The 23,220-nt window shown below is 38.2% G+C and overlaps 1 protein-coding gene across 7 annotated transcripts; it reads left to right on the top strand.

The window, feature by feature from the left end:
• Nucleotides 1-978: 978 nt before the first annotated feature.
• On the top strand, nucleotides 979-19,140 carry dync1i1 (dynein, cytoplasmic 1, intermediate chain 1). 7 transcript variants are annotated; one of them, XM_026913377.3, is made up of 17 exons: nucleotides 979-1,158; nucleotides 1,772-1,921; nucleotides 2,006-2,093; nucleotides 4,522-4,663; nucleotides 7,591-7,650; nucleotides 7,759-7,874; nucleotides 11,570-11,659; nucleotides 11,748-11,910; nucleotides 12,726-12,825; nucleotides 13,779-13,904; nucleotides 14,427-14,573; nucleotides 15,206-15,319; nucleotides 15,537-15,670; nucleotides 15,747-15,891; nucleotides 17,853-17,993; nucleotides 18,244-18,369; nucleotides 18,597-19,140. In XM_026913377.3, the coding sequence occupies exons 2-17, from the start codon at nucleotides 1,811-1,813 to the stop codon at nucleotides 18,699-18,701; spliced, it is 1,908 nt and encodes a 635-aa protein (XP_026769178.2). In that variant the 5' UTR covers nucleotides 979-1,158; nucleotides 1,772-1,810; the 3' UTR covers nucleotides 18,702-19,140. The 7 variants fall into 7 exon arrangements, with proteins under 7 accessions (XP_026769178.2, XP_026769179.2, XP_026769177.2 ...); XM_026913378.3 differs by having other exon boundaries at nucleotides 1,811-1,921; XM_026913376.3 differs by having other exon boundaries at nucleotides 980-1,158; nucleotides 1,806-1,921.
• Nucleotides 19,141-23,220: the final 4,080 nt, after the last annotated feature.

Raw genomic sequence — 23,220 nt, forward strand, 5'->3', positions numbered from 1 at the left:
AGATAAATGTCTGCTAAATGGTTTGAAATTAAATGCATTCTTTAAAGTATTGAATGTGTTGTCAGAGGTTTTATTGCTCACTCGTTAGTCGGATATACACTCACGGAGCACTTAATAAGGAACACCTGTACACTGACGCTGTATCAGCCAATCATGTGTCAGCAGTGCACTGCATGAATTCATGTAGATACGGGCTTTGGGCAATGTTCACATCAACCATCAGAATGGGGAAAAATGTGATCTCAGAGATTTTGACCGTCAGTACATGGTGTCAGACTGGCTGGTTTGAGTATTTCTATAACTGCTGAACTCCTGGGATTTTCACACACAACAGTCTCTAGTGTTTACTCAGAATGGTGCAATAAAGAAAAACATCCAGTGAACCGCAGTTCTGCGGACAGAAACGCCTTGTTGATGAGAGGAGTCAATGGAGAATGGCCAGACTGGTTCGAGCTGACAGAAAGGCTACAGTAACTCAAATAACCACTCTGTGCAGTTGTGGTGAGCAGAAAAGCATTTCAAAATGCACAACACGTCAAACCTTGAGGCAGATGGGCTACAACAACAGCAATAAATATACAAATATAAATCAAAATAATCGACTTGTTCAATTATATTGACAGATCTTGCTGTAACTGATGAACTGATGTAAGTGGGGTTGATCATCTACCAGTCTGAGATGGCCATTTTACTTCAGCAGTGAGCATTAATGTTTTAATGTCAGACACTTTCTGATTTATGGTTTGATTTATAATAATAATAATAATAATAATAATAATAATAATATGCTGATATTATTATTATTATTATTATTATTATTATTATCATCATCATAGTCATAAATGCTTAATACTTAATTATTATACTGAATTACAGTGTGTTTGTTTTGTTACTTATTTATTTAAATATATCGTGTGCTGTAAGCTAAGTTGCTTTGGTTGTGTAGGAGCTCGCGGACGCTCGCTTTCCGCTTTCGGCACTATTACCGCTAAGTGTCTAAAAGCCGCGCCCCAAAAATTTTACGTGCCGCTAGATTAACGGTGGTTTGAGGAAGAGCATTGACGGCGAAACGGGACTGGATTCTCCGGAGCGCCTGTTCTACCTCGAATAACGCTAAAGCTCGTAATTCAAGAAGTCCATATACAGAAAGGAACAACGGTACAGTGAATATATATCTACAAAATAGCATGAGAAAAAAGCACTGCGTGTTTCATTTAGTGCGTGTTTAATTCCTGATGTTTTCGTTTTCTAAACTGAAATTAAATTGTTAGCCTGATAGCCTACTATGTGCTTTATTATTATTCAAACCAAAAAGCTAACAGCAAGCAGACAGCAGGGATTTAAATCCCCACTTATCAGAGACATATCTGATCTGGAATAAATATTAAAGTCTGACGATGAATAGGACATAAGACACTTTTACATGTCCTGCAAATATGGCAGGTGAAAAATGAGAGACATCTATATATTTGATTACGGCAAAAAGTGACCACTGCCATCATGCAAAACTGTAAGAAATCTTGAGTTGTACAGTTATTATATCATTCTTTATACTGCTTCAGTCATTTAATAATTCTAAATAAAGCCTTATGGGTGAATAAATCAAAATGTAATATTATTTTAATATTTGTTTTAAATCTAGTGTAAGAATCAAACAAACAAACATTACTTACCAATTACTGTCCAGTGACAGATTTTAAAAAATAATACAATTTAACAGAATAAAAAAAATGAAATGGAATAGTGAGGAAAGGTGATTGTATTTACACAGAACTGAGCTGTGCACATTCTGTATGAATAAACAGCACAGATGTCTAACACACGCAACATAATAAAAGCCAAACTGGAGCGCACAAAACAGCTTGTTGCTGAGATGCATGAAGAAAAAAGAAGAAAACAAGAAGAAAGAAAAAAGAAAGAGGTGAATACAACGTTTTTGCACTCAGTTTTGCCCCCTTTTGTTCCTGTTATACCCAATTTTAAAGCCCATTTGTTTTTGTTTTAGTGTGAGGTACAGCAAATGGCAGCGAGTGAATCAGAAGACTTAGACTTGGATAGAAAGAGAAGAGAGATCTCTCAAGAACTGCCTTTAGGTATTTAACTTATATGAATTTCAAACCTGCATGCTAGAGATGAGAAGACATCTTATCTCTAATAACATCCACATCCTGTTCAAATTTCTTGTTCATCTCATTTATATATGAAAATGAAGAGAAATGTGTATTTTCCCTTTATTGATATATAGTACACTTCACTGTATGTGTATGTGCTAAAAGAATGATACAGCAAAGTCTTGGAAATAGTGGGAATAAATAATGTTGTGCTCAGATCAGGTCTTTCTTGTTGCAGTGATTAAGCATTAAGCTGTGAATCGGTAGCCTTCAAAATGTGGTCTAAACGTTTGAGCCAGTTATTACCTCTTTAGGTCCAGTCTTTCATCTCCGTCATAAATAAGCTGTTCGAGATTACTGGATGTCCTCAACAGCATTACAGCTTTTGACGTACAATTAACTACGATTACTAACATCTATAACATAACCAGTTTAACGGCACTTTAAGCTGAACCTAGAAGTTCAGAAGGCATGAAAAACAAACCACAGTATGATAACTGAAGAAGATGACACTGGAGTTTGTTTAGTAGTACAGCTAGTAGCTGTTTTGTTTCTAGTAGCTGAAATTGCTCCAAGTTGTGAATGAGTGTGTGAATATGTGTGTGTGCATGGTACTGTACGATGGACTGGCATCCATCCCAGGGTGTAATCCTGCCTAGTGTTGACGGGATTGGCTTGAGATCCCCCAGCACTCTATATAACACAATTTCAAAACTACACTAGTTATACTTGAAGTGTTAAAATAACAATAAATGTCTTAGAACAGGAAAATATGTGACTTAGCAAAGATCTTATGTAGTTTCACTGAAGCAATACAATAAAAAGTTATTCCTGGTATTTGTGCACTCATGTCTTTACATTGTGGAAGTGTAATTATGTGTATTATGTTACATAGTTACTTTCTTACTTACTTAATTGTGGAGAGATCAGACAGACTGACTACATTAGTAACATATAACACAAATTCTTCCCTCTGAAAAAGTAATCCCATCTCTGAAAGGACAAAATTTACGGTTTTTATCATTGCATCAAAAGCTTTATAGTTTTATTTTTAAACCCCTTGCTATATGAAGAATTTATGTTTTGTCCTACTTTGGTTTAGAGGTAAATATTGTGACTAGTTTTTCTATCCAGTTTTTTCTCTGCAGTGCGGTTTTAGCCGTTCACTGCTTCAGCTTTCTCACACATCTGATACACCATGACAATAAGTTCACGGACTCAGGTGTGTTTGAGTTTATAACTCATATTCCCCAAGAATGTCATGCAAAAATATTGCTTGAGTAAACTTCATAACATATAACAGAGAAGCATCTCCTTTTCCTGCTATATTTCTTTTTATGCCATGTGCAGCTTGGAAGCGTTTGGTTGTCATTTTAAAGCAAATGTGCAGATATCTGGGTTTTCTTTTTTCAAAATGAGGTTTTATATAAGCAATGACATCTCATGTTTTGCCACCAAAATATTAGCATTTGATGTACTGTTGTTTAAATATACACTTCAAGCTGTCCAAGTTGTCAAAGTTTTCTACTTAGTTTTATAATTTATCTTTACAAATTACTAATGAAAACTAATATGACTTATGTGTAATCATGCAAGATTGTGGTAAAGCAGATGGGACACTTCCAGCATTTGTTTAACTTTGTGGATGTACAGTGGTGTTTGTAATATGATAAAATAATTCATTAATCAACGATGTGGCTCCATTTCATTTCCACTGTGGCAAATACAAAAGACTTACAGAAATGTAATCTGTATTCGATGTACCATCATGTTCAACATTAATCTCAATAGCTTAAATCCAAAAATCCAAACACGACATTAACTATGTTTATATATATATATATATATAGGAAATATATTAGGAACACCTGTTCATTTATGCCGTTATCTAATCAGCAAATTATGTGGCAGCAGCCCAGTGCAAAAAATCATGCAGAGGTCAAGAGTTTCAGTTAATGTTCACTTCAAACATCAGAATGGGGAAAAATGTGATTTCTGTACCGTGGCGTGGTTGTTGGTATCAGATGGGCTGGTTTGAGTATTTCAGAAACCGCTGATCTCCTGTGATTTTCACACATAGTCTCTAGAGTTTACACAGAATGGTGCAAGAAACAAAAAATATCATGTGAGTGGAGAGTCTGAAACACCTTGGCTGAAACACCTTGTGGATGAGAGAGATCAGATAAGAATGAGCAGACTGGTCTGAGCTGACAGCTGATTTTATGCATTATGCTGCTGCCACATGATTGGCATATGTATACACATATATGACAAATTCTCAAAATGTCAGATAATTATATCAAATTTCTCTGTTTTTTCCTTTTCCTTTTTTTCTGTCCTCTTTAATTTAACCATTTTAATCTGTTATATTCATTTTGTTTTGCCGCTTTCCGTCTGTGCTGGTCTCCAGTGCAGCCACTCCAGCTTTTAACATGGGATGCCTGTTATTTTCATTATTTAGTCCCAACCCCTATGTCTCCCTCTTCGCAATCAGTGAGCGCTTCCAGTGAGAACGGGAGCCAGGAGTCAGTGGAGGGAGGAACCTTGGCTAGGTACGAAACTCCCAGTGCACAATGGCACAGTGCACAATGACATCTACTGCAGTTTTATAAATGTTTTGGAACACTTGTAGGAAGTCTTTCAGGTTAAAACTGTGAATTTAAGATTTTAAACAGACAAATGCGTTTTTACATTATGTTGAGTTTATTTTAACTACAGTGGTAATTTTAATCGAAATTTATATTTACCCTAAAACTACATTTTCAATAACATATATTGAACACACATCATACAGCATGCTTCAGTGTATCTTGGCATAGATTGCTCAAGTCTCTGGAACAGTGCTGCACTGTAAAAAAAAAAAAAAAGTGCTGTTGATATTACAGTAATTTTCTGGCAAACTGGGTTGCCAGTAAAGTACTGTGAAATTTACAGTAAACAACTTTAAAGCATATTTACCGTCAACAACAATAATATCCTACATAGTATAAAATAACACACAGTCCAGTACATTTGCTCAACTGAGCTGAAGGTTAAGGGTCTTGCTCAAGGATCCAACCATGGCAAGTAGGTAATTCTGGGATTTGAACACACAGCCCTCTGGCCTATGACTCAAAGCCTTAACTTCTGAGCCACCACAACTAGCACAGCTCTGACTGAGTCAGGTTGCCAGTAAATAACTCAGGTTGCCAGTAAATCACTCTCCTCTTCTGTCACTGCACGCAACCTTGGGGTAACCATGGACAATCAACTCTCCTTTTGTTCTCACACTGCTAATCTGACATGCTCATGCTGATTTCTCCTTTACAACATCAGAAGGATTTGTTCATTTCTATCCTCACAGGCCACTCAGGTGCTTGTTTAGTCCTTTGTTATTTTGAGACTGAACTACTGCAACTCGCTCCTGGCAGGTTTGCCTTTGAGCATCATTCGACCTCTGCAACTGATTCATAATGCAGCTGCACGACTCGTTTTTAACCTTCCTAAATTCTCCCACACCACCCCATTGCTACTCTCCCTTCACTGGCTTCCTGTAGCTGCCTGCATCAGATTTAAAGCACTGATGCTTGCCTACAAAGCCAAAAACGGACCAGCAACCACCTACCTTAAAGGACTTTAGGTAGTTAACACCCTGCACTGCACCACGCTCCCTAGCACTGCTCGACTGGTCCCACCATCTCTCAGGGTACAAGGAAGACATGCATGAAGATGCTTCTCTGTTCTGGCACCTAGGTGGTGGAATGAACTTCCCCTGGATGTCCGAACAGCTGAGTCACTGACAGTCTTCAAACGATGACTAAAGACCTACTTCTTCATAAAGTATTTAAATTAGCACTTTGTTTTAAAGAAAATGTGTTGTCTGTCTGCTTTTCTTACTATATTACCTCCCCAGCAGAATTTTTTAGACTGATAGAATTCTTAGTCCGTGACCTAGTGAACCTGTTTCAGGATGTATTTATTGATGGAGACTTCAAAGCACTTCTGTAAGTTGCTCTGGATAAGGGCATCTACCAAATGCCCTAAATGTAAATGTAAATTTACAGCAAATTTTTTTACATTGTTACAACAATTTTTTACAGTCCAAAAAAAAAAAAAAAACCCTCAATTGGTATGTTGATGATGGTGGTGGAGAGCACTGTCTGACATGTGAGTCTAAAATTGGGTGACTGTGAAGGCCTGTGTCCAGTGACAGTTTGATTTGATTTACCACAGTAATGGCTCCCAGTGACAGTTAAAACTTGTTTGCCACGGGTTTTAAAAAGCATTCATTTATTCATTCATTATCTAGTATAGATGAGATTGTTCTAATAACATGATATTAATCTGACACTGGTTTTTCCTACCTCACCAGACTGAACCATTCACATATAGCATTCTCTTACCTCATTACATGTACACTTTGCACTACCTCACGTTAAGCTTACCTCCTATGCATAGTTTGCTGTTGTTTACAATCATCCTCATATTGCTGTATAATTGCTTGCACTGCACTATTTTTAAATTAAAAAACTTTTTACATATTTTTATTTTGCACTATTCATAATAAACCATTTCGCTCAGGATGCACGATTCATTATATAAGCAATCTGACTTATTCAATCCTTTTTTTCCCCCATCCATATGAAATCTTTCCCTACATTCCTGTCTCTGTTTGCTTGTTTGTATGCATTACGTCAACTGTGCGGGTGTGCCACTGTAGCAAAAGAGTTTCATTCTTTCTCATGTACTCTGTATTCTGGAAACATTCAACAATAAAGCTTGAACTTGAAAGATAAACTTGAACATGTTAAGCGATGTTGGTTCAAAGTGCTTGGAGGATAGGGAACTGTGTGCCATGGTGCTAGGCAGATATCATGCCTATCCTGTACACAAAGCATCCTATGGTCTTAAGTAGTCTAAACATAAGTCTTATGTTTAAAAAGTTTAAAATATAAAAACATTTTTGTCAGTTCTCAAAGCTCAGGCTGTGGTGTTTAAACGGTAACTTTAATAGTTCTGAGTACTCAGAGCAGTGTCATTGACTGTGGTCATTAAAAATGAGAGCAGGATGAAGTGAATGGCATGTACACAAATGTATTACTGAGAGTGGAGCAGTGAAGTGAACATGTAGAGATACTGTCATGTGAGAGAGCACTTCAGTTCTGCGAGCACTGAGCACTGTGACATCTGCACTTCCTCTCCCCTCACTTGAGAGTCAAGAGAATTCAAGTAAAAGAGCCATGGTTTAAAGTACAAAAAAAAAAAAAAAAAAAAAAAATGTAATTTGTAATATTGTATTAATATTCTGATGGTCAGTGCAGAGTTAGATATGCAAGTATGTAGCTATTAACTTTTGTGAATTATTTAGCTAGACCTAGTGCTGAATGATTCATTGCTTTTTAGTGTCAGTAGCATGGAATTGATCTGTGTGTGAAGCATACACTATGTGACTGTATGACTGTATGATTATGAAATCTTCACCTTGTGCTGGTGTGTTCAGGACTCTGCAGTGGGACATGGACCCCTCAGCTCTTCAGCTCCTAGCAGACTCAGAGCACAGGTGAGATTTTAAAGTTAGCGTGTTAAACCTTTGACCAGGTTATTAATCTGAAATGATAGAAGGTAAAGGTCTGTTTGATAAATGTTCCTGCTGTATTTTTCTCCTCAGGTACAGAATGCAGAGACTTGAAGCATCAGAGATTGTACAGATTGATTACATGCCCAGAGAACTAGTGACATACTGTAAAGAGACCCAGACTCCTGTAGCACCAAACCTGTCTGAAGGTAAAATTAAATACAGTGCCACCTCCAGCATTCAGCATTCTCACATGGGGATGTTACTCCTAATTCCTGTTCTAGAGTTTATATCTCATTTACTTAGCTTTTTTAATTAGCTCAATTGTGAAATGTTTAGGGAATGAAATATTTTAACCTACAATAATTATTTTACAGCAAATGAAATGAACTATTACAAAACAGAGTTTTGGTTCTAAAAACCGATTGTAAAATCCTCTATATAGGTGCACCTGTGACCGGATCACAATAATTGAATTCTGTATTAATGCATAAAGTTTTAAACCATTAAAAGCATTACACTTAAGCCAATGTTCTGTCTGTGGAATACACTAATCTTGCCCAATATGTTGTTCAGCAAACAAACGCTTACTGTTAACAGATAACATTGCATGGATTGTTTATTGTGAATATTATTAATAATGAATACAGTTATTTATTTAACAGTTGGTTTTTGTTATGTTGTTTTTGTCACTGTTTTTTAAATGTGGCAGAAAAGTATAGATTCCTTTCACTTGTCACTGATTCAAACTTATTTTACAGTCAGGTCCATAAGTATTTTGCCTCTGTACACCACGACAATGGATTTGAAATGAAGCAATCAAGTTGTGATTGAAGTGTAGACTTTCAGCTTTAATTCAAGGGGTTTAACAAAAATATTTAATTACCTTTTAGGAATAACAGCAATTTTTTAGAGTCCCTCCATTTTCACAGGCTCAAAAGTAATTGGACAATTGACTGATAGTAGTTTCATGGCCAGGTATGGCCTGTTTCCTCATTATTTCATGACAAATTAAGGAGATAAAAAGTCAGGAGTTGATTCCAAGCATTGAATTTCAGAAATGGATGTGAGGAAGGTGCTACACAAAGTTGACACCCGAAAAGCATGCGGTCTGGACAACATTCCTGGACGTGTGCTAAAAGTCTGTGCTCATTAACTAGCACCAGTCTTTACTACCATTTTTAACCTCTCCCTCAACCAGAGTGTTGTCCCCACATGTTTCAAGTCCTCCACCATTATTCCTGTCCCCAAAACTGCCAGTCCTGCCTCCCTGAATGACCAACGCCCTGTAGCACTCACTTCTATAGTGATAAAGTGCTTTGAAAAGCTGGTTAGAAACTACATCCGCTCCCTCCTCCCCAACTGCCTAGACCCATTACAGTTTGCATACCGGTCCAACAGGTCCACAGATGACGCCATCAACTACACCCTACACACTGCCCTCTCCCACCCGGACATGAGGAAGGGAAACTACGTGTGGATGCTGCCCTCACACCTCTGCAAAAAGCTAAAGGATCTGGGACTGAACTCCTCCATCTGCCACTGGATTCTGGACTTCCTGACCAGACGCCCGCAGGTGGTCAGGATGGGAAACCACACCTCCTCCACGCTCACTCTCAGCACTGGAGCTCCTCAGACCTCCATCACATATATCTACAACCAGCGATGCAAGACCAGGGCCAGGAGAATTGTAAAAAACTTTCACCACCCCGGACACAACATCTTCTCAGTGCTCCCATCAGGGAAGTGCTACCGGATCCTGAGGACCAACACAGAGAGACTCAGGAGGAGTTTCTACCCTCAGGCAATCCGGCTAATGAATGAGGACATTTAAGAAGTCTGCATATCTCAAATTCAAAATACAGAAAATTCATAGTTTTTGCACACTACAGCTCTGTATATCTGTTGTTTAACATATTCTATTTATGCATATTCATATTCTACATTTCATTCCTCTAAAGGCTGCTAAACATTTTTACATAATAGTCCACTAGTTTTTATTTTTGTTTTATTATATTCTGTTTTTATTATGTATCATTGTTGTACTGTGGGATGAAGCACTAAGGAAAAACATTTCACTACATTTCATCACATGTATCTAATATGTGTGTGACAAATAAAGAACGTTGAACGTTGAATGTTGATTTCACCAACAATTTGGTACATTCTTAAAAAGAAGGAATGCACTGGCAAGCTCAGCAACACTAGCAAGACCTAGAAAACTAAAATGAAGAAAAACCCGGTGAAGAAAAACCCCTTCACAACATCTGGCCAAATCAAGAACACTCTGAAGGAGGTAGGCGTATCATTGTCAAAGTCAACAATCAAGAGGTCCCTTCATGAATGTAAATACAGATCGTTTACCTCGAGATTCAAACCACAGGTGACATTCAAGAACAGAAAGGCCAGATTAGAATTTGCTTTAAAAAAAAAAAAGCATGACAAGTTCTGATGCAAGATTAACTTGTACCAGAATGATGGGAAGAGAAGATTGCGGAGAATGAAAGGAAGGGCTCATGATCCAAAACATACCACATCATCTGTCAAACATGTGGAGGCAGTGTTATGGCATGGGCATGTATGGCTGCCAAGGAACTGAGTCACTGGTGTTTAATGATGATGTGACTGCTGATAGAAGTATCTGGATGAATTCTGAAGTGTATAGAGCTATACTTTTTGCTAAGATTCAGTCAAATGCTGCAAAACTGATAGGACGGCACTTCGTAGTACAGATGGATAATGACTCAAAACATACAGGAACCCAAGAGCTTCTTAAGGCAAAGAAATGGAATGTTCTTAAATGGCAGGGTCAGTCACCTGACCTCAACCCAATTGAGCATGCTTTTCACTTACTGAAGACAGAAAGACCCACAAACAAGCAGCAACAGAAGGTGGCTGCAGTAAAGGCATGTCAAGCAAGCATTTGATGACATCCATGGGTTCCAGATTTCAGGCAATCATTGACTACAAAGGATTTGCATCCAAGTATTAAAAATAATCTTAATATTTATGATTATATTAGTTTGTCCAATTACTTCTGAGCCTGTGAAAATAGAGGGACTATGTAAAAAAAGGCTGTAATTCCTAAAGGGTTAATGCAATATTTTTGTTAAACCCCTTGACGTTTTTATCACAACTTGACTGCTTCGTTTCAAATCCATTGTGGTGGTGTACAGAGGCAAGATTACAAAAACTGTGTCACTGTCCAAATACTTATGGACCTGACTGTACCTCCTTCTAAAAGAATTCTTAATACTTCCTTACCATTACATATTTTCAATATTCTGCCTCTTAAAATGATTTCTGCCACTCTTGTGAAAAGTGATTTAGCTCTCTGGCCTTTATTTTTCTAATCACCTGGATGTAACTGAGCTAGAGCTAGAACAGTTTACACATATATAATACGTGGCAGCCAGATCCAGAAGATAAAATCTTGGGTCATACCATTTGATATCTTTCATCACATCCTGAAAGTTTTTTGGTTTAAATTAATCCATTTACCTCAGCCAGCCTAATCTGTGTGTGCCACATTTAAACCATACTGGCATTGAAATTAAGAGCTTCTGCTTGAGCATTTCATAAAATATACAATGAAAAGAATCCATTACTTCATCTGACTCGATTTTAAAATATGATTTTGGCGCACAACCACCATTGCTTGGTTCCACTTGTAATCTTACTTAAAAAATAGTTGGGTTTCGAAGATTTGTGAGATACATTTTGAGTAACAGTTTATATATATGTCATAAACAGCATTGTTTCTTGTTTATATACAGTCAAAAAGGTACATAATCTGAATAGAAATAACATTTGGTTACAGAGATATTATTCATACAACTTTACACTCCCCGCAAATCACTACACACTTTGAGATCTTATAAAATCACTCCCCTATTCTCTACAGAAGAGGAGGAGGATGAAGAACTCCCTGTGGTCAATCCCAAACCTGAATCTGAAGAACATGTGGTGGAGGACAATCAGGAGGCTATGCAAGGTACTGGTGACCTCTTATTACAATACTTTATTACAAAATTATTACATAAAGGTTATGTTATGCTGACAAATGCACTTATGTTTTGTAGAACATTCTAAGGAGCTCACAGAGGAGGAGAAGCAGCAGATTGTTCACTCAGAGGATTTCCTGATCTTTTTTGACCGTAGCATTCGGGTGGTGGAGCGAACACTAGCTGAGGACTTGGACATTTTCTTTGACTATAGTGGACGTGACATGGAAGACAGAGAGGGGTCAGGGCATTACTCATTAGAACAAAGATTTAATCAACGTACACTGGATATGAGACACATTCACTCTTTTGCAAATTTTCAGCTCCCCATGTTGAGAAGCTTAGTGTACAGTATATTCAAATTATAATTCTCTGTGTTAATTTTAACAGGAGGTCTGCTGATATTGAAAAGGGAAAAAATAGACAGTTATTTAAATGTATTTAGATATAACACTGCCACTTTATCAGGTGCACCAGCCTTGCAGCTAAACTTATTGGCCATTTTATCAACCTATAACCAGGTGCATTTTTATATACAATTAGTGACTGTAACCTGTCTGTTACTAGCTAACACTTCCACCAATAGAAAGGAACCACCACAGGACAACTACTAAGCAGATGTTATCTGGGTGGTCGATCATTCTTAGCACAGCAGTTATACTGATATGTTTGTGTGTGTGTGTTTGTGTGTGTGTGTGTGTGTGTATCAGGTGCAGCAGCATTATTAGAGTTGGGGTTTTACACACTGCAATGTGTTTTATACACTTGCTGTTGGCCCACCTTTTAGGTATACAGTTTATAGTTCTCAGATAAGAGATTAAAGCTCATTCTATCATGGACAGTGTGTGTTAATGTCTTTGTCACTGCTGCACTAAGAATTCACCCAAATACTATCTGGTCAGTGGTGGTCTTATGGTGGTCCTTTTTCATTGATGCATAGTGTGTATGTGGGCTACAGTCAGTAAATGAATGCAAGAACTATAGAGAAATTAAATGTTGAACAGCAGTAAATACATTTTATTATTTATTAATTATTTATTTCTTTATTATCATTAGAGACACGCAAGCTGGATTAAATCTGTCCTTCAGCCGACAATTCTATGATGAGCAATGGTCCAAACATCGAGTCGTCACCTGTCTGGATTGGTCACCACAGGTAAGGAGGTGGTTTGATAGAGCTAACAGAGCTCTCTGTGAGAGTGGATGAAATTATAACAATTATAATAACAATTCTAACAACACACTTGCTGTTGGTCCACCTTGTAGTTCACAGATAAGAGATTAAGGCTCGACGTTCATAAATAAGAGATTAAAGCCACCATGCACAATTATAACAACACACTTGCTGTTGCATCATTCTCTCAACACTTGCAACATGCAACACTTTAATGGAAATGGCTCAGATCAATTTAAAATTATTTGGTGAAATTATTTTACCCAGGAAACGAGAGAATCATTTAGCAGGGGTCTGCACCCCCTTTTTTGTGCAACTACAGAAGAATTTAAGTTTTCTTGAGCAGATAAATAATAAATTCTAGGACATTATCTGGAATATTTTCAAGTCTGATTCTGATTCAATTACTTCCATATTAGGTCAAGAGTAAAACAGGATAAAGTTGTGAACTAAGAGTAATTTCCAGTCTATCAGTTTTTGGACTGTTGCATTTGTAGACTGAATTTGACAGCATGCATAAGTGATTTCTAAAATAAATAAATTGGACTGGGCTGGATCTACCTTTAAGTGTTGGCTTACAAGCAACGTTATACTGGTATTATTCTTGGAAATGAGGATCATTTTTATTTTTATTCTTATTTATTCTATTTTTATGCTGATTACAAAATTTGTTGTGTTTGATTTAACTGTGTGGAAGTGAAAGTTTTTGGAACCTGAAGTGAAGAAGCTAGGTACTTTTCTGATTAGACACAATCAGACTAGAAAAAACTCTTTTGACCCCACAGTTGTACTATGAAGTTGGTGAACCGACCTTTGCATTTATTAGTATGTTCATTGATAAATCTTTGCTATACTCTGTATCTATCAGTACCACAGATAGTTTACTGTTATTGCTTTAATATTATTTTATTATGTTTTTAATACCACCTTCTCAGTATTCAGAATTGCTGATGGCTTCATACAATGCCAATGAGCATGCACCACAGGATCCAGATGGAGTTGTGCTGGTGTGGAACATGAAGTTTAAGAAGACAACCCCAGAATACATATTCCACTGTCAGGTCAGAATTTTTGCTTGTTGGTCCAATGTCTAACCATGACTGGTAACCTGACAATAAAGCATTTTCTTAATAACAAGACCTGTTTTTAATGCCAAGTCATTAGAAAGTACCGGTATTTGCAGTGAACAGGCCTTTTAATTTAGTTAGTATCTAAGCAGTATCCAGGAGTAACACTGAATTGCAGGCCAGATAGCTGAGGCACACTAAGGTCAGTCTTTGTTTGTGTTCTGCGTGAATAGCAGCAGTAATGAAATTAGCCCATTTGTCTCTTCCCTTCTTTCCCCCCTTTACGTTCCCTTCTAATAATAAATATGACCTTGAATTTATTTAAATACTATACACTGCCTCATCCATTTTCTGCACTCAGCTGTACTGTATTGTAATGAATGATGAAAGCATCCAATACAAAATTAAATGAAATTTCTCATAAATTTAATTGTTTGAGACTTTAAATATCTCATGTGAATTCTTGTGAATATGCAACCATGTTGAAACATCTGTCTCACATATCTCTCCCTGCAGTCCTCTGTGATGTCAGTGGGTTTCGCAATGTTTCATCCAAACCTCGTAGTTGGGGGCACTTACTCTGGCCAGATAGTATTGTGGGACAATCGGAGCCACAGGAGAACTCCAGTACAAAGGACACCATTATCTGCTGCTGCTCATACTGTAAGAACACACTACTACAATATAGTGCATTTACATCTGCAAAATATCTGCCTACATTTCAAGAGCTTTGGGTCCAGACTGGTTTTACAATCTTCAAGACAATTTGGCAGGACCATGTGGCAGTGTGTAGCATTACCACCTCACAGGTCCAGGGGTCCCCAGTTTAATCCTGAGATCAGGGTACTGTCTGTGTGGAGGTTCTGTGTTTGTTCTCCCATAAATAAGTGAGTTTCCTCTGCATTCTCCAGTTTCCTCCCAGCTCCCAAAAACATGCTATTAGATGAAATGGTGACTCTGAATTACCCCTAGGTGTGAATGAGTGTGTGAACATGTGAGTTATTGGTGACTTGTGATAGACTGGTATCCCATCCAAGGTAAATCTGCCTTACACCGAGTGTCCCTGGGATAGGCTCCTGAATGCACCATGACTAGAATAAATTGGTTACTGAAGACGAAGTTGATGAGTTCTGTTTCAGTTCGGCATTGATGAAGCTCCTCAGATGACTGGCAAAAGGTCTTCAACATTATACCACCTTGACTTACTACTGCTAGACATCCACAGTGCAGCATGTTTGATCACTGTTCATCATTCCTGCTTATAAAGTGTTTAATCATCACGTTGTTTTCTGCAGCATCCTGTGTCCAGCATAAACGTGGTGGGAACCCAAAACGCCCACAACCTGATCACTGTATCCACAGATGGCAAGATGTGCTCCTGGAGTTTAGATATGCTCTCTCAGCCACAGGTAAAGAGACAAACTTTATAACGTGTTGATCAATTAAGTTGGACAGATGTAGCATGTAGGATTAAACCTGCATGCTTTTAAAGGCTGAATTAGAGCCAATAATAACTGAGCAAAAATATTTAGCTTGTTGAGGTTGATGTAAATGAAGTCTTGTCTGTTAGGTAATCATAGCATTTCTGTGAAGATACAGGAATGTCTTTTTTTGGGTCATTCACAGGACAGTATGGAACTAAACTATAACAAGTCTAAGGTAGTAGCTGTGACTGGAATGGCTTTTCCTGCTGGTGACGTGAATAACTTTGTGGTGGGAAGTGAAGAAGGGACAGTGTACACGGCTTCACGGCACGGCAGGTGAGCGTATTCACACGTCCGCAATATGAATTCCATAAGCCATTTCATTTCCCTGACCCTGTGCTTGTCTGTATAGTAAGGCTGGTATTAATGAGATGTTTGAGGGCCACCTGGGGCCAGTGACTGGCATCAGCTGCCATAATGCTGTGGGTCCCATTGATTTCTCCAACCTCTTCACCACCTCATCCTTTGACTGGACTGCCAAACTGTGGTCAACTAAAGTAAGAGTTTTTTTTTTTTAATCTTTCCACTCGGTCAAATATTGATGTAATTTATTAGGACAGTGGTAGCTCAGTAGTTAAGGCAGTGGGATACTGATCAGAAGATTGGGCCCCATCATCGCCAAGCTGCCACTGCTGGGCCATTCATCATGGCCCTTAACCGTGTTTGTTCCAGGGGCACCATATCATGTTTGGCCCTGTGGTCTGACCCAACTTCCTGTATTGTAATATATATGTGACAAATAAAGGCTTCTTCTTCCGAAAAAAAATTATGCCTGTATTTGTTCTTGGACAAATCTGATATTTACCAGTACCAATTTACTGAAGAATGTGTAAATAATGTTATATTAAATTCACTATTGCACTCAAAGTCCTCATTCAACTAAATACAAATTCACATACTACTCATTAACACAGCGATAAGCATTAGCCTGGTAGTTATCTCTCCTCGGCTACAATGTCATATCATGAATTATCGTCTGACTGCAAGTTAAGGTTTCCATGGGGAAAAGTGAAGGGAGGAGGAGCACAGTGAGGGGGGCAAGGCGTATGATTTAAGAGAATGTGCAGGATATTTTCACTTCAGCTGGCGTTACAATCAGCCTTCATGTTTTAAATAATTCAAATGATGTAAATGATTACATTCAATGAATAGGAAAGCCTATTTTCAGATGTATATACTGTAATCTACCTCATCAGACAATGATTTATCAGGAAAATTTTACTGAGGCACAAGGGTCCAGCGACGCCCCTGCTCTCACCAACCTTTTTGAATAATTCAAGAGCAAGGACAGTGATGAGTTGGTAGCAGAAGAAAAGGGTTATATACTTGTTGCCAACCAGCAAAACACACTGGCTTTCTCCAACCTTGGTTTTCCCTCCAAAATGGTGGCCACTCCCTTCCAGTCCTAGTCTGGGGTTTATATTAGAAATAAGAGTTCCTCCAGTGGTCAAAGCTAAGAAGTAATTAAGAAAGCAGAAAATAAACAGAAAATATAGGGCAAAGACACGATACCAATTCTAGTCCCCTTTTTCCAGTAACATATGTTTTGTAGTTGACCCAGCAGCTTTAAATTCTGTGAGTATCTCATCTAGCGCAAATCAGTTATAGTGTTAATCATTCGATTAAAAATAAACACAGGTCCCCATACGTGGCTGATAAAAGTAAGCAGATAAAAGGTCTAGAGTTCATTTCAAGTGTGGAATTTGCATTTGGAATCTGTTGCTGTTAACTCTGTTACCTGCTGCTGTTAACTTTCTGTCGAAGTCCAAAGAGCTGTCACTGGCAGTGAAGCAAGATATCATCTGAAAAATCAAAACAAACCCATCAGAGAGATAGCAAGATCATTTGGCCTGGCTAAATCAACTATTTGGTAGATTCAGTCATTGACTGCAAAGACTCTGCAACCAAATATTAAAAAATGCAATCTAATTTATGATTATGTTAGTTTGGCCAATTACCTTTGGTCATTTAAAAAGATTGGGACCACATATATAAAAGTTAGTGAATATGCAAATGTGTCTGTGAGTTCATTTGGCAAATTCTAGTGACTTTTTGAGGATGTATTAGCTACTTTCCCCTGAAAAGAGTTTGCATCACTGTATTAGTAGCTAGAATGCAACAAAAAACATTTTCCCAAGAGTTATGGAGGGCACTGTAGGACTGTGAGGCCAGCCATAGTTTTTCAGTATTAAGAATCAGTGCAGTACAAGTATGTACTTGCATTTCTTCTTCTTCTTCTTAAATGAGTAGTATATCACACCTTAATAAGGCTCTGCTCGGAAGGAAAAAGTTAACTTATTGTTACTGAGATATTAGTGAACAATATTGGCTGAGGTTTCCATTATTATGTGCTTGTACCCTTTGAAATAATTTGTCGCTATGTTGTACATAAATTTTTTGGCTTGTATCTACCTTATTATATTATAATTTCCTTGTCTTATCTGTTCTTTACACACAGAATAACAAACCGCTCTACTCATTTGAGGACAATGTTGACTACGTCTATGATGTTATGTGGTCTCCTATGCACCCAGCTGTCTTTGCTACAGTGGATGGAGTGGGTCGCTTGGACATCTGGAATCTTAATAAGGACACAGAAGTAAGCATGACTGTGTCTATCAGAAACTTCTAACTTAAACTACACACTTGAAAAATCTAGCAGTGTGAAAAAAAAAGTTACTAAATATTCTATTTTATGCTAGAGCTACTTTTTCATTGTGGTTATTATTTAACAATTTAGTAAAACATGGAAAATGTTTTACATTGAGTTAAATCATTTTAGTTAATTTAAGGCCAGTTATCAAATTAGCAATTTGTCAATTAGCAAATTATCATATTCCCTTTACCAGGTTCCTACAGCAAGTGTTACAGTGGAGGGCTCTTGTGCTCTGAACCGGGTCAGATGGGCATCAGGGGGCCGAGAAGTAGCAGCAGGTGATTCTGAGGGTCGAGTCTGGGTCTATGATGTTGGAGAGGTAATACAAATGGAATTCAACTAAAATAATAAAATTAATAATAATTAACACACAGTGTTATTGTCCAGTAAGCAGGCAAGGGTCAAAACAACCAAGGTACAGGAACACTGTGAGTGGATCAGTTCTTTAAGAATCAGCAGTAGCACACATGTCCTTTCATCTCTCTCAGTGAGAATGACAGCACCAAGCTGAGGTTCATTGTGTTTGTGTATTTTGTACATTTGTAGCAATTGGCAGTGCCACATTCAGAGGACTGGAGCCGACTTGCACAAGTTCTCATGGAGATCCCAGCAAACATTGATGGAGAAGGTGCCATAGAAGTAACCAACTGAGAGCATAGATGTGCTACAAAAGCAGAACACACATAGACATATTTATGTTCAATAATATTAAGCTATTAGAACAGATGAAAGAATTGACTGTTAAAGTTCCACTGCTGAACTTTAGTTATTGGTCTTCCCGAATTCTTCTTCTTTTTTTAACTGTTTTTATTCATGTGATGAAGAAATTAAACATGAACAAAGAAAAATGGCTCTTTATATATAATAAAATTATATTAAATATTTATTGATGAATCCATAAACATATTCAGTAGTTATTGAACAAAACATCTTTGAAAAGTGTGTTTAAAATCCTGTTCAAAAAGTAAAAGTGCATCAACACTGAGTGTTTTCCATCCAAACTATATGAACAAAAAGTTAAAAAGTAATTACTAAATGCAAGTAATTGTATCAGGAATGCTATTAAAGATGGTATCAAGATGCTATTAAAGATTTCTGTGTGGTGTTTTTTCATCAAGTTCAGTTCATCCTTAAAGACTCTGGGATTTTAAATGGATAAAATAAAACAAAGAAGAACATTTCCATACAAATGTTACTGATATCAGTAATATGTTTGATTAATCTCAGAACAGACCTAGTTAATTGGTGACAATCCAGAGCCAGGGCCAGGGAGCAGACAAGCAGGCTAAACCAACCATCTGCTGTCTGCCTTGAGTCGTCACTCAGGTTCCACCATATTGAGACTGTGTCTGGTCCCCGAGCTAAACAAAAATGTACAAACACTCAGAAAGTTTGTTGTAGTAACCTAATCAACATAAAATTAGATACACAGCCAGCACGTATGATTTAACAGATACAGTTAAATACATATACAGTTTTTTGTGTATGTATATATATATATATATATATATATATATATATATATATATATATATATATATATATATATATATATATATATATATGCATCTGCCCTTATCTAACTGGCAGGGGAAGAGTTATTTATAATGATATTTTAGGCATTACACAAAAACCTGAAAATGAATTTGATGCATTTGAAGTTCTTTATACTAAGATAACATACGTAGCCACGTAAAAAAATAAGTCTACCTAGTCGTTTCCACTAATTACTATTTTCAGACCCACAGGGCTGTCTGAATCAATGTTCTGCTACATTCTAGATAATGTAGCCCGACTTTATAGAAAAATAATTAGAGAGAAAAAACTAGTACACTGGTATAATGATCAAAGACACCTTAAAACAGACCACTCAGAAATTAGAACGAATGTGCCGTCAAACAAAATTAGCAGTATTCCAAATTGCATGGAAGGAAAGCCTTATGTAGTAATGTGTAGTATTATGTAGTAATATGTAGTAATGTGTAGTCTCTTGTAGTTCTGTGTTGTTTTATGTAGGACAATGGTCCTGGAGGAACGTTGTTTCCTTTCACTGTGTACAGTACTAGCTGTATATGGTTGAAATGACAATAAAGCCACTTGACTTGACTTCTTAGCTATAGAAAGGCTCTTAGCGATACTAAATCAGCGTACTTCTCTACCCTAATAGAAGATAACAAAAATAATCCTTTAATAATAATCTAAAATAATACTTTAATACTGTAGGAAAATTAAGTAGGAACAAGACTACCACAGAAGTATACACACCATCAGTATGTAGTAGTAATCACTTTAAGAATTTTTTCAACATTTAACATATTAGGCAAAAATTTCAGACTTCTTAATTTAAAGCCAGACAAGCTGATAACTGACCGGGTAATTACAATATAATTATATCAGATCAACAATTAGAATACTTTACTCCCCTTCAAGAGACCAAACAAATTTCACTAATTTCCTCATCAAAATCATCAGCTTGTGTAGTAGATCCCTTACCTATACATTTATTCAAACAAATACTACCAGAAGCTATCGAACCTCTATTAAAAATCATCAGTCCTTCCCTTAGCACTGGTTATGTACGAAATCCTTTAAACTAGCAGTAATCAAACCCCTGCTTAAAAAGCCCAACCTCAACCCCTGTCAGCTGTCAAACTTCCCCTTTATCTCCAAGATCGTAGAATGTTGTAGTACGTGCATAGGAATAACATTCATGAGATTTATGAGTCAGGATTTAGGCCTCGTCATAGTACTGAGACAGCGCTGGTTAAAGTGGTAGATGACCTGCTACTGGCCGCCAATCAGGGTTCTGTCTCCTTGCTTGTGCTGCTTGATCTTAGTGCAGCTTCAGTCACCATAGATCATACTATAATTCTACATAGACTAGAAAATGCTGTTGGAGTTAAAGGAACGGCCCTCTCCTGGATCAGGTCTTATTCGACCGATCATTATTAGTTTGTAGATGTAAACTGTGACCTCACTATGTATACTAAGGTAAGGTTTGGTGGTCCACAAAGCTCAGTTCTAGGCCCAATGCTCTTTTCTCTATATAAATACTACCTCTGGATACAATTATCCTTAAACATGGTACTAGCTTCACTGTTATGCTGATGACACACAGTTATATGTTTCAGCAATGCCAGATGAGAGACACTGGCATAATAAAGTTGAGGAATGTGTAAAGGATATTAGACACTGGATGATGAATAACTTCCTCCTAATTAATTCAAGACAGAAGTACTTCTGCTAGGACCACATGCAGCTAGAAGCAAGCTTTCTAATTACATAGTAACTCTGGATTGCCTTTCAGTTGCATCATGTTCAGCAGTAAAAGATCTTGGTGTGATTATTGACTACAGTCTCTCATTTGAAGCTCGTGTACATAATATTATTGGGATAGCCTTCTTTCATCTCACAAATTTTGCTAAGATAAGAAATATAAGGTCACTAAATGATGCAAAAAAAAACTAGTTCATGTTTTTGTTACTCCTAGGTTAGATTATTGTAATGTCTTGTTGTCTGGATGTTCCAGTATGTGCACAAACAAGCTCCAGTTAGTGTAAGCCAGAGTCCTTAATAGCACCAGAAGATATGACCACATCACCTATATCTTATCCACACTGCACTGGCTCCCAGTAAAATTTCACATTGATTATAAAATATTACTTTTACCTGTACCTGAGCGAACCTTTGGTCTTTTGTGATCTGCCATGCCTGATTTGATCAAAAGGTGCAGGCTCTTTGTTGGTACTTTGAAGAAGGCTACAGCAGGGGGCAGAATTTTCTTATACAAAGCCCCCCAATTATGTAATAGCCTTCCAATTAGTGTTCAGGACTCAGACACAGTCTAGGCTGAAAATCTATTTGTTTAGACAAGCCTTTTGTTAGCTGTCTGTTGAAGCGTTCATCAGATGCTCCATACCGGTTCTGAAGCAGGTGAAAACTTGCCCAGCAGTAGCCGTCTCTGCTCTTCAGGACTGTTTCGAGCACACTGACTGGCACATGTTCAGGGAAGCTGCAACCGCTGCAACCGATGGCAACTCCACCAACTTGAAGGAATACACAGCATCAGCGACCAGCTACATCAGCAAGTGCATCAATGATGTCACTCTCTCCGAGACCACCATTACACACTCCAACCAGAAGCCATGGATGACCCAGAGGTGCGTGCGCTGCTGAGGACCAAGACTCCACCTTCAGAGAAGGTGACAATGCGGTCCTAAGAACAACAAGGGTCAATCTGTCCTGGGCCACCAGAGAGGCAAAGTGCGTACACTCCCAGAGAATCCACAGCTACTTCAAGGACAGCGGTTACACACAGCACATGTGGCAGGGCATCCAGGCCATCACCAAGTACAGGACAACACCACCTGCCTGTGACAGTGATGCCTCTCTTCCAGATGCACTGAAAAACTTCTATGCTTAGTTTGACTTGACAGCAAGGAAGATCACCCCTCCTCCCAATGACCAGCCGGTCTAACCACGGTGATGTGAGGAAAATTCTACACAGAATCAACCCACAGAAGGCTGCTGGTCCAGACAACATTCCTGAAGAGTGCTCAGAGGATGTTCTCACTGACATCACACTGAGCAGCACAGTCGTTCCAATGCGCTTCAAGGCCACCACCATCGTCACCGTGCCGAAGAAGTCTTCAGTGTACTGCCTCAAGGACTACCGTTCCGTTGCACTCACACCCATCATCATGAAGTGCTTTGAGATGCTCGTCATGACACACATCAAGACCCTGCTGCCCCCCTCACTGGACCTCCCTGCAGTTTGTGTATCGTCCCAACCACTCAACAGACCATGACATCGCCACCACCCTCCAGCTGGCCCTCACCCACCTCCACAAAAAGGACACATACATTAGAATGCTGTTCATAGGCTTCAGCTCAGCATTCAACACAATCATTCCTCAGCTCCTGGAAAGCTTGGAAAGCTGAGCCAGCTGGACCTGAACACCTCCCTCTGCAACTGGATCCTGGACTGCCTGACTGGAGCTCTCAGTCAGTCCAGATCAGGAGCAGCATCTCCAACACCACCACACTGCACACTGGGGCCCCCCAAAGCTGTGTGTTAAGTTCAGTCTGCTGACTCATGACTGTGCAGCAATGCACAGCTCAAATCACATCATCAAGTTTGTTGATGACAAGACTGTGGTAGCGACCACTC

The sequence above is a fragment of the Pangasianodon hypophthalmus genome, chromosome 1 (genome assembly GCF_027358585.1).
Source record: "Pangasianodon hypophthalmus isolate fPanHyp1 chromosome 1, fPanHyp1.pri, whole genome shotgun sequence".
Taxonomy (NCBI): domain Eukaryota; kingdom Metazoa; phylum Chordata; class Actinopteri; order Siluriformes; family Pangasiidae; genus Pangasianodon; species Pangasianodon hypophthalmus.

Excerpts from the sequence above, each read along its gene's own strand:
- dync1i1 (XM_026913377.3), top strand. The coding sequence starts at position 1,811 with ATGTCTAACACACGCAACATAATAAAAGCCAAACTGGAGCGCACAAAA. Across the intron at positions 1,922-2,005 it reads AAGAAAGAAAAAAGAAAGAG|TGTGAGGTACAGCAAATGGC; the intron begins GTGAATACAACG and ends TTTTTGTTTTAG. Across the intron at positions 13,905-14,426 it reads AATACATATTCCACTGTCAG|TCCTCTGTGATGTCAGTGGG; the intron begins GTCAGAATTTTT and ends CTCTCCCTGCAG.